Raw genomic sequence first — 12,201 nt, forward strand, 5'->3', positions numbered from 1 at the left:
GTGAGAGTGTGTGAGAGAGTGTGTGAGAGAGTGTGTGAGTGAGAGTGTGTGAGAGAGTGTGTGAGAGAGGGTGTGAGAGAGAGTGTGCGTGTGAGTGTGTGAGAGAGTGTGTGAGAGAGAGTGTGTGTGTGAGTGTGTGAGAGAGGGTGTGAGAGAGAGTGTGCGTGTGAGTGTGTGAGAGAGTGTGTGAGAGAGAGTGTGTGTGTGAGTGTGTGAGAGAGGGTGTGAGAGAGAGTGTGCGTGTGAGTGTGTGAGAGAGTGTGTGAGAGAGAGTGTGTGTGTGTGAGTGAGTGAGTGAGAGTGTGTGTGAGAGAGAGTGTGTGAGAGTGTGTGTGTTGTGAACTGACGGCGGGGTTTCACCGCTCACACACAGCTGGAAACTACAACACGACAAACCGAGCACACGACGCGACTTGCAGACACACGAGCTGATGAAACTCTTCAGCGGTTTGTGCTGACAGCTTCCACGTTTGAGCTAAACTTCATCACGAAACAAATACTGCAGCAGCTCACTACAAACGAGCTCGTTTGGGGCGGTTTAGTGAAACTACACAAGCACAAACCCGAGTGGCCTCAAACATGGACGGAGTTCTGAAACACTAACGTTACAGCAAGACGCTTCGCTTGCGTACAATATTCACAGCTTTATAAACGACATGACAGCGATGTGTCTGCAAACGGCCCTCGGACACAAACCAGAAGATGCCTAATAAATAAGACGTGTATTAACAAACCGATTCACTTTAACTGAAACTAGACATCATTAGTGCGTTACATACAGCGAAGAAAACGCGTTGCTTCAGGATAATAATTACCAAAACGAATGAATCTGCAGTCATTTCAATGAAATCGGGTTAAACTAGTTCGCATTATGGAAGCATGTCGTCGTTTCTGAGCGCCTGATGTGACTGTTAATTACTGAACGCATTCATTAACGTTAATAAACGGCGCGTGCGATCTGAGGAACCGACACTTCACAAACAACCCGCATAAATGTCATCGTCTACCTTTGATTCGGCTGATTTCCCTCGCTCTCGTCGATATTACTCCGATTTATCCGCTGGCTTCGCGTAGACTGCGCGTTAAGAGAGTAAAACTAGAGTAAAGCTGCGCTCTTTACTTCCCTCCACACAAAACACACTCGTAAATGGCGCGTAAACTGAGCGCACGAACCCGAGTCCGTTGCAGCCGCGCAGTGCATCATGGGAACAGCCGCCCTCCGCGCGTCACGTGACCGGGCACTTTTATTTTTAGTTATTTTTTAGCGACAGAAGGCACACCGAACATGTTCAAAATTAAATTCAAAAGCATTGTATTAAAAAAAAACAGCATAAATTAAGTAGCTAAAGAAAAATAAGTACAAAGTAAAAACCGTTAACAAAACATAGACAGCTTTTTAAAAGTACTTTAGTAAATCTGTAAGAAATACATCAACATTTGAATACATTCGAAAACGTTAAGAATAGAAACAGAGATTAAAAACACAAAATATTTTTCATAGAATGAGCTCAGAACATCTCGCGAGAAGTATGGCTGTAGTTTTGAATGAACTTCATCTCGCGAGATGTGGGGCGCAGTTGTCGTCTAATCCGTTCACTCTCTAGTGTACTGCAAAGAAAGCAAACAGTCAGATAACAAATAAGAAGGAGACTGAGACGTAATGTAAACGATTAGCGTTTACTCAGAAGTCTTCGTCATCGAGGTATTAAAAAAAACAGCATAAATTAAGTAGCTAAAGAAAAACAAGTACAAAGTAAAAACCGTTAACAAAACATAGACAGCTTTTTAAAAGTACTTTAGTAAATCTGTAAGAAATACATCAACATTTGAATACATTCGAAAACGTTAAGAATAGAAACAGAGATTAAAAACACAAAATATTTTTCATAGAATGAGCTCAGAACATCTCGCGAGAAGTATGGCTGTAGTTTTGAATGAACTTCATCTCGCGAGATGTGGGGCGCAGTTGTCGTCTAATCCGTTCACTCTCTAGTGTACTGCAAAGAAAGCAAACAGTCAGATAACAAATAAGAAGGAGACTGAGACGTAATGTAAACGATTAGCGTTTACTCAGAAGTCTTCGTCATCGAGACGAATCCAGATTATTTCGTGCATTCAAAGCGATGTCGTCAGAATTAGCTGGCTAGCACGGCAAATGCTAACGCGTTTCCGTGGCAACGGCGCCTTCAGTCAGGTAAACACGTTTCTGCTCCTGTCTGCATGCTGCCATATTCACGATCGATGATTTCAGAGCACCATTTCTCCTTAAAAACAGCGAACTATCACATTACACGCATCAGAGGGACGCTGAAGGATGCGGCTGAAAACATCTCTGCTGAAGCAGCCCAAACATATCCTTTACATTGGCACGTATTCATAGTCTTAGCATATAAAACCGAATATACATCGTGTATGTGCACATATACGAGCTTGCATACACTTGTATAGCACGGTAGTATTGAGATGTCACTGATTGCACTTGCACACACATGCGTCGTTTTTACACACAAATATGTTGTTGTTTAAATACATGTATTATTAAAACAGCCAAGGGAAGCATGCTACCAAATATTAGCACTGTTTTCTGTGTGTTAGTGTGTGAAAGTAGAGCACTTTAAGTACATCATGGAAGTGTACTTTTCTCAGCGGGGTGTGAAAACTTTGGAACTTCTGACCACAGCTGCATATATAACTTATCTTCTTATCTACTGGACTCTCAAGTGTTTGCATAAGAATGCTTTTAAGACTTAATGACCAACTGGAAAAGTTCACAGTGTTGTTGCAGATGCAATATAAAGCAGATAACATTAAATATATATATATATATATATATTTCAAGTAATGTTCTATCAGGTTAGATAGATTTTGATTGTTGATCACTCAAACCCCTTTATTTAAAACTCTACTGAACGGTCCCTCTCACATATCCACACTTTTTATAATTCTGTTTGAGTCTGTCTAATTTCAAGCACTATTTAGTATGGATAGGATGTGGATTGGGATGCAGCACTGGTCTTTAATGATGTTCTCAAAACATTTATACATCATTCATAGAATGTGTTTTTGTTTTGTTTACTGAAATGTTTTAGGTGGACGATCATCTACAAATGTTACTTAAATGATCTATTATTATCTCAAGTGTTACTAGAACGTTCACAGAGCATACAAATGTAACATTCTCGTAATGTTTGCAAAATGATCAAATGAAATGTTCCATTAACATTGCATAACAAAGGAGAAACATTTTCAAAACTGGAGGAACTTTCAGAAACAGTGTTGCCAACTTAGCAATTTTGTTGCTACATTTAGCAGCTTTTCAGACTACCCTAGCAACGTTTTCTTCCAAAAGCACCTAGCAACAAATTTAGCAATTTTTACAATTCATTTGGCAACTTTTAGCAACTTTTGATAAGTGACTCAAACGATAAAAAGGCACACATTTTCCATCTAAACTACACAAAAAGAGGAAACCACAGATGCCTAGCACTACACACATCACATGAATTAATTTAGCTGCTGTTTGCAATTGTTTAATAATAATAATAATTGAATAATTGTTCATTTATGATACAATTATACCTGCGATTGTTAGTACACTGTAAGAAAAATATCTAGAAAAATGGAAAAGGTGCTAGTAATTTTCCAGGACATTATCTGTTGTAACCCTGTAACCCGAATCACAAAATACAATGCGTAATTAAAAACGCAGGTAAGAAACCTGTGGAAAACACAGTAGATTGTGCCAGACTCTTCTTAGAGTGTAGCATACTAACTAACTACTAATACACTGCTTAAAAGTGTAATTGTTCAGAATGTGTAGTTTTACTTGTTTACTAGCTAATAAAAAAAATACTACTTAAATTGTAATCGTTCAAAAATGTGTACATATTCAATGTATTTAAAAATAGTTATATTTTAAAATTGTATTATGCACTTATATTATTTAACGAACAAATCTGAATTAACATGTAGGAAATCTATGGCTGAGAGTTGATGTAGTGACACAATATTGCATCGTGACATCACAACATCATTTAGCAACAAATGGACCTTCGTTCAGTGAGTTCGGCTGAGAATGAGTTGGCTGCACTGTTGAGAGAGATGTTTGTTTGTTGACCCTTGACCCCTGAGCACACAGAGAGCTGGTGAGCTGCGTGGGATGGACCAGCGCTGATGAGCTGTACTCCTGCAGCGACGACCACCACATTCTCCGGTGGAACCTGCTCACTAACGACACCAGCGTCCTCGTCAAGCTCCAGGACCAGATCTACCCCCTCGACCTGCACTGGCTCCCCAAGAGCGTGAGCGGGAAGAAGCAGGCCGGGGCCGACAGCTTCGCCCTCACCAGCACTGATGGTAAAGGCCTGGCTCACAGGAATAACAGAAGTCTTGATGAGCTTTCTCTGTGCTCTGATATACACGACCACTCAAACGTTTTTGAACAGTAAGGTTTTTAATGTTTTTTTTAAAGAAGCCTCTTCTGCTCAGTAATATTGTGAAATATTTTTACTATTCAATATAACTGTTTTCTATGTGAATCTCTGTTAAACTGTAATGTATTTCTGTGATGCGCAGCTGTATTTCCAGCATCATTACTCCAGTCTTCAGTGTCACATGATCTTCAGAAATCAGTATAATATGCTGATTTGCTGCTCAAGAAACATTTCTGTTTATTATGTTGAAAACAGCCGAGTAGAATTTTTTTCAGGTTTTTTTGATGAATAGAAAGTTCAGAAGAACAGCATTTATCTGAAATACTCTTTTGTAACATTATAAATGCAGAATCCTGAAATAAATGTACTCAACTGTTTTAAATATTAATAATAATAATATTTTTTTCTTGAGCAGCAAATCAGCATATTATACTGATTTCTGAAGATCATGTGACACTGAAGACTGGAGTAATGATGCTGAAAATACAGCTGCGCATCACAGAAATAAATTACAGTTTAACAGAGATTCACAGAGAAAACAGATATTTTAAATAGTAAAATTGGTTTAGAGCTCCGCCACGGTTCTGCTGTTAGACAAAGCCACTGAACAGAAACTGTATTTCTGAGCTCCTGGTCACATGGTAACACATATCATCTGCACAGTATTTCATGCTTGTGTACTTGTGAGCTGATTTTGTGGGCTTGACTGCGCTCACATGCACTAAATAAAGCAAAGCGCAGGGCAGCAGCATGCTGATTTGCATTTTTAGGGACCACAAATGACACAGAACACTCAGGATTCTTTTAATACGCACCGCCACAAAGTATACGCTTAGAGTTAACGAAAACAAGCAGACACACACACACACACACACACACAGGTTTGTTTTTATGGTTTACAGGGACTCTCCATAGGCGTAATGGTTTTTATACTGTACAGACCGTATATTCTATCGCCCTACACCAACCCTACCCCTAAACCTACCCCTCACAGGAAACTTTCTGCATTTTTAGATTTTCAAAGCCTCATTTATAAGCCTTTTGAATTACGGGGACACTGAAAATGTCCTCATAAATCACCTTCTCGTTGTAATACCTATGTCATACCCATGTTATTATACAAATTTGTGTCCTCATAAACCACATAAACATGCACACACACACACACACACACACACACACACACACACACAGAGACACACACACACTCTCTCTCACAGTCACACACGAGACTGCATCTGTGCTAAACAGAGTCCAGAACCACGAAGAGTACGTGGACGGCTGCTTTTGTGAGTTTTGGACAATTTGATAATGTATACGAAGAAAAAAAAACGTGAAAAAGTGATCAGCTCCATTCTGTCTTGACTAAATCTCATGCAAACATTTCTAGTCATAATTCTAAAACATATGAGGAAACCATATTGAAGCCTGTTTTAGGACCGTTGCATTACAAAAGTTATTTTCATTTCAGTTAGACTTGATATTTCTCTCAAATTCTCATTACTGCCAAGTGTCCAGATGTTTTACTTTTACATTGTAATACTCAGTATTTGCAGTGATGAATCTATGTAGACTGTGTCATCATTGATGATTTACAGTTTTAATAATCATTGTAATACTTTAAGAATAAATAAGCTCATAGCGATAACGACACAGAGGAATAAAATAGTTAGAATCACTTTCAGAATGACTTTTTCCAGGTGTTGAGTGATGAAACCATTGACAGCCAATCAGAATCTTCCCTGACTTTAAGGAGCTGGAGCGTTTGAAGCAGCAGATGCATAAATCTGCAGCGCGTGCTTTAATAAACAGTAACTTAACGACTGTTAGTATGGATTCTGATATAGATTTCATTATAGTTATCAATGTTGATGTGAACCAGTTTAACTACAATAATTACTCTAATACAGGAATTGTTTTATTGTCTTTTAGTGGTTTGTTATTCTCATCTAGTATTTTTGAGCAGAGTGTGGTGCACTCATAAAAAAATAAAGGTTCCTAAAAAGGGTTTTCAAGATCCCTCCCTGGTTCCCTAAAGAACCTTTCAGTGATCAGAAGCTGTATTTGTGAGTGTGTGTGCTGTTGTGTTGTGCAGGTAAACTCCACCTGGTGTCTAAATCTGGACGTGTAGAGAAGAGTGTGGAGGCCCATAGAGGAGCTGTGCTCGCCGGACGCTGGAATCATGATGGGACGGCTCTTATCACAGGTGCACTGCAACATACTCCCTCAGAAGACTGCATCTCTACACCGCGTGCATAATTATTAGCCACGATGATATTCTGATCATACTTTTTTCCCAACCACATCAATCTTAATAACTACTATTCATTTTGTATTTAATCATTTATAAGTGATATATAATTGTCCACGAAGGCTGGAAGTGAAAAACTCCTTATATTCAGGTGTGCAGAATTATTAGGCATGTTTTCTTTTACTGATAAAATGAGCCAAAAAATCCTAGCTGGTCCTTCAAGAGTCACTCACAACTTATCTGTCAATAAAGCCTATAAAAAAATCAGTCTTAATGTATTTCACAATACTTCAGCATGTTATTCTTATTAAGTGAGGGTCATTTTTTAGGATTTTCCGTTTTCAAGCCCTGCTTCTGTGGCCATCTACTGACCCTCTTGTGTTCCAAACCTGTATGACTTTCCTTTATATAGCCGAGAAATAAAAAAATGACATCAGTCAAGTCATATTTATCTGTATAGCACTTTTTTTTTGTTTACAATACCCATTGTTTGACAGCAGCTTTACAGGAAGTCATACAGTAGTGTCTCTAAAGTCCCTATTTGAACAGTTTGATCCAAACCTCGATTGATAGTCATGCCATAGTGCACCTGAGCAAGACAATGACTTCTGGAGAAAGAGACCAGACTCCGTTCCTCTCTGGCTGTAAAGCGTGAACAGTGTCAGTGTTATTTAACTGTGTTATTATTCAGTTGAACTGTAAAATTAGTTTATATGTTTCTGTGAGGTTTTTCCTTGTTTATTTTCCACTTCATTCAGAAATACTTCACATTATGAAAGTAATATTTAAGCACACGGATCAGAGCGTTTACGAGGTTATGTGTTGTTGTTGTTGTGTGTGTGTGTGTGTGTGTGTGTGTGTGTGTGTGTGTGATTCTCTTATATTCTTACTACTGAAATCCAGTAATAAAAAAACAGTAATAAATTATTTATATTAAAAATAGCAAATAAGGGTAGTATAACAAATACTATATATGAATAATACGTTATTTTTGTAATGAGAATGAGATTTTATTGCATTACAATAATGTTAAATAGAGAGGAAATCATGCTTAAGAGCCACACACTCACACACACATTTGTATAATACTCTTAGCACTCGTTTACAACCTCGCAGCTCTCCGCCATGTTTTCACACAAAATTAAACTAGGCTACTCTGCGTGCTCTGCTGTTACTTAAATCTCTGCTTTTTGCTGGATAGTATTCATTTATCCTGAGTTGTGCTCCAAAACCGACAAAATAGAAGATATAAGCATCAGTAATGTACAGTTTCTCACTTCCAGTAGTATGGATCAACAATTTTGATGACATCATTCTGCGTTTCAGGTTCTCCTCTGATTTTCTGTCCAATCAAATGCTCTCTAGAATCTGAAGCATAAATACACACTGAAGCTGCAGCTGAAATCGGTCATTTGTTCACAGAATTAGTATTTTCTGTATAGTGAATGGTACATAGTGCACACTATAGAGAATAGGGAGCGACTCAGACCGTTTAAACATGCTGTCTGTTGAGGTGAATGACCCTCCAAAGCACTCAAAACACATCAGAATTCTGCACTGAATGCTGTTTTAAAACGGTTAGACCCTAAACCTCAGCATTATGAACATCAGTGATGAGGAGAAGAGATGACAGGGTTTTTCAAACTCACTGATATAAAATTCTGCTTCGCCGGGCTGTGACATGAATGAAACGCTATTGGCTATCGATATGTCCCGCCCTGACTTCCTGTTTCAGTGGAAATTACATTAACCTACTAAATAATACCATGCTTCTGAAGGCATTTCAGTGGGATTTTATTCCATTTACATGCAGTGATATCAGTAAGCAGCTTGATCCAGCTTGGTGGTGGTTGAGGAGAGATCCCGCCATATGATCGTAAAGCGCTTTGGGTGTACAGCAATACACAATAAAGCACTATAAAATGCCTCATCCATTCATTCACACCTTTCCATTACTATAAGGCAGCGGCTATTTGCACTAAGTGAAAATAGCTGTTTTTTTTAGCGATATTCTATTTACACTAGGTGCAAATATCTATAGATTATATTTACACTGTTAAAATAGCAGGATTTTCTGCTATTTATACTACTTAATGCAAATAGTGGCAATTATCTCACCTCAGTATTGAAGTATATTATAAAACAGTATGCAATAATAATGTATTGAGTGTAAATTATAATTGTAATTCAAATGATTAAATGCAGGGACTCCCGTGTACTCCGTGGCGTGGGCTCCAGACTCAGGACGGGTTCTGTACACAGCGGGTCGACAGCTGGTGATCAAGCCGCTGCAGCCCAGCGCCAAAGTCCTGCAGGTACAGCATTACACACACAACCCAGACTCTGTGTTCACAAACTACGACTTTTCTTCATAGACTGACAATTATTCACCGACATTTACTAGACTCTTTAATTACATTTACTGTTCACTGGGATAGCATTTTTTACTATTGAATAGCCACTAGAGTTTATTGGGGACGTGTTTCTTTCTGTTTGGTTAGTAAACAAAAGCTTGTTGGTAAACATAATGTTCTTCTCAAATCTCTGACGAATATATATTTACTCTGATATCTGTAAGTAAGTATTCAATAAAGACAGTCAGTCAGCTTGTAAAACCAAATGAACATTCGTTTTTTTTTTTTTTAAATGACATTCTGTGGAAGACAAGAGAAACAAAATACAAATACAGATCGAAACAAACCCACGTATTTATAGTTCCTGTTTATTATGAACACTATGCTTTACCCTGCTTTACTATTTTCAGCTACACATTTGGATTCATCTGATCATTTGACTGTGATGTAATTTCTGCATTTTATTAAATCATGTCAAATTCTACAAAATGTAATTTATGATTATGAAAAATTAAACGAACATTATAAAATGCGCTGTATAGAGCATCACACAAAAACATGTGCATTGTTTTAATTGGAAGGTTAGTTTACATGGTTCTAAAAAATAATCAATAGAGAACAAGGTTTTATTAGGGTTGTCGCACAAAGACATCAAAATATGCACCATTCTGGAAATGTTAGTTTTTGGTTGTTAATTAAAACTTAAAAATAACCATTATGGAATGTTTTGTGTCCTGTATGTTGTTTTTAAACTTAAGCTCAAAAAAATAATGACCTCCTGCAACATTCTGGGAACGTTATTTTATGGTGGAATCTAGAATGTTATTATTTGGTTTCTAGAAATAACCAAACGGGAACCAAATGCTAGCGTTAGGGGGTTTGCTGGTGATGTAGTCCTGTCACATGACGAGGAGTAACTCATAATACTGATGAGTTTGATGGGATGGCTGGGAATATGCAGCTGTTCCTTTGTTATTGTTGTTATAGCACAAAGACCCCTCCCCCACATGACCTTTGACCTCCTGAGCTCAGACCCGAGGGCAATGTCACAGACGGGTCACATAAACTCAGCAGAAACACACAGCAGCATGCATTCACATCTCTGGGAAGAGGGCAGTGTGTGTGTGTGTGTGTGTGTGTGTGTGTTCCTAGAGACAGCAGAACACAGATTAGCACAAGTACACGTGTGTTCAGGCTGTGCTGTCATATGTAGCTAATACAGTATTCACTGTACTACAGCGAGCATTACACTCATTACCAGAAGCGGCATCGTGGGAGCTGTAGTATGATACAACCCACTGAAACGACATGGATATCACAGTGCTTTAATCAAACTCTCCAGGGCCCTCATTTATCAAGAGTGCATAGAAAAGCTTCTATAGAGTTGGTAGATCCCACACTTTGCATGAAACTGTTCTTATGCACTCATTACGCACACATCTGTGCATACACACTGTTGATAAATGAGGGCCCAGGAGCTTCTTTCAGAAACAGCACTGATGCAGTTACTGCAGGTCTTTAGTGTTAAACACACACACACACACACACACACGTGTCCTAGAACTCACTGCCAGAGCCAGATGATGCTGAATGTCTGAATGCATACTCGCGTCAGATATATTCACAGATGTCCATAGGCTGCTGCAGTGTGTGTACTGATCGGGTCAAACTCAGTTACAGTAGTGCAGTACTGTAACAGCATGCATGATGCACCACACAACCAGCACACCAAGCTCACAGATCCATTCCCAGCCAGTGCATGAACTGATGATATCCTGCACCTGAACAATGATAGTATGTGTTTGATCTGTGTCTGCAGTGGAAAGCTCATGACGGAGTCATTCTGAAGGTGGACTGGAGTGCTGTCAATGATCTCATTCTGTCAGGAGGAGAAGACTGCAAATATAAGGTAAAGATCAATGTAAATACAGGGTTTCTGCAGACCTTAAAAAGTCTTAATCCGCCCTTCCACAAATGGAAGGGTCTTAAATCAAAGCAGAAAGCCTCAAACTCATAATGTTGATTTCTAAAATATAATATCCTTCCTCTTTTTGTTTTGTTTTCCAACATAATACAAATATTTAAGCATCCTTAAAGGGCACCTATTATGCCCCTTTTTACAAGATGTAATATTGGTCTTGGGTGTCCCAGGAATGTGTCTGTGAAGTTTCAGCTCAAAATACCCCACAGATCATTTATTATATCATCTGGAAAATGTCATTTTTGAGGCGTGTCTAAGAAAGAGCTGTTTTGGTGTGTATCACTTTAAATGCAAATGAGCTGCATATTCCCGCCCCGTCTCCAGAAGAGGGTGCAGCGTATACGTCTCTCTGCATTGCATATCTACAGCAATAAACAGCAGCATGACTGAGAGCAAGGGAAGCCAAATGCACTAAAAGTGGGACGAAACAGCGCAATGTTAGAGCTCGCACCGTGCGAACGCTCTACCGAACAAAAGTAAGAAAGTAATCCGCTGCATCCTCAGAGGCTCAGATGTTGGGAGAAAATGAAGACTTTTATGTTCAGTCTTACATCCAGACCTTCATATTCTTCAGCACAGTCTTCTACTGCCGCTTTAACATGATGAAATCATGATTAACTCAACAACTCATGTGTATTGACAAGCTCCTCTTGAGTTGAGTGTGAGAGTGTGTCTGTGCTGCAGGTGTGGGATAGCTACGGCCGGCTGCTCTTCTCCAGCTCTGCTCATGATTACCCCGTCACCTCAGTGGCCTGGGCTCCGGACGGAGAGCTCTTCGCCATGGGCTCCTTCCACACACTCAGACTGTGTGATAAGACCGGGGTAAGACACACACACACGCCTCTCACAGCCCCTGACATCTGCTGGAGTTCAGCATCACTGAGAGACTCTTCTATTTCACTTCATCTCAAACATGTTTTAAATGAGAGTTTCAAGTTTGTTCAAGTCAGAAGGAGATGGAAAATTCGTCCTAAATTCATACAAACTGCATCTTTATTGATCGTATTGTGAACGACTCATCCATGCACATCCACAGATGATATTTATTTTTTGATTTGAGCCCATAAATGTCTTTACTCAAAATGTCATTACTTGATCTTCTGGTAAAATGACAGAGTGTGTGTGTGTGTGTGTGTGTGTGTGTGTGTGTGTGTGTGTGTGTGTGTGTGTGTGAGTGTGTGT

The 12,201-nt window shown here is 39.1% G+C and overlaps 2 protein-coding genes across 2 annotated transcripts in view; one reads left to right on the top strand and one right to left on the bottom strand.

The window, feature by feature from the left end:
- Positions 1 to 1,319, bottom strand: part of LOC107702994 (structural maintenance of chromosomes protein 4-like) — a 37,422-nt gene extending 36,103 nt beyond the window's left edge. The window contains exon 1 of the mRNA XM_016505483.1: positions 1,008 to 1,319. The gene's annotated coding sequence lies outside the window, so the exon portion shown is untranslated. The remainder of the gene's footprint in view (positions 1 to 1,007) is intronic.
- A 611-nt stretch (positions 1,320 to 1,930) lies between these two features.
- ift80 (intraflagellar transport 80 homolog (Chlamydomonas)) overlaps positions 1,931 to 12,201 on the top strand; it is a 30,934-nt gene continuing 20,663 nt past the window's right edge. The window contains exons 1-7 of the mRNA XM_016505484.1: positions 1,931 to 2,194; positions 2,276 to 2,351; positions 4,135 to 4,356; positions 6,529 to 6,684; positions 8,890 to 8,999; positions 10,858 to 10,947; positions 11,704 to 11,841. Of these exons, the coding sequence (XP_016360970.1) occupies positions 2,315 to 2,351; positions 4,135 to 4,356; positions 6,529 to 6,684; positions 8,890 to 8,999; positions 10,858 to 10,947; positions 11,704 to 11,841 (753 nt within the window). The 5' untranslated portion in view covers positions 1,931 to 2,194; positions 2,276 to 2,314. The remainder of the gene's footprint in view (positions 2,195 to 2,275; positions 2,352 to 4,134; positions 4,357 to 6,528; positions 6,685 to 8,889; positions 9,000 to 10,857; positions 10,948 to 11,703; positions 11,842 to 12,201) is intronic.

Source organism: Sinocyclocheilus anshuiensis, unplaced genomic scaffold, assembly GCF_001515605.1.
Source record: "Sinocyclocheilus anshuiensis isolate Anshui unplaced genomic scaffold, SAMN03320099.WGS_v1.1 scaffold482, whole genome shotgun sequence".
Taxonomy (NCBI): Eukaryota; Metazoa; Chordata; class Actinopteri; order Cypriniformes; family Cyprinidae; genus Sinocyclocheilus; species Sinocyclocheilus anshuiensis.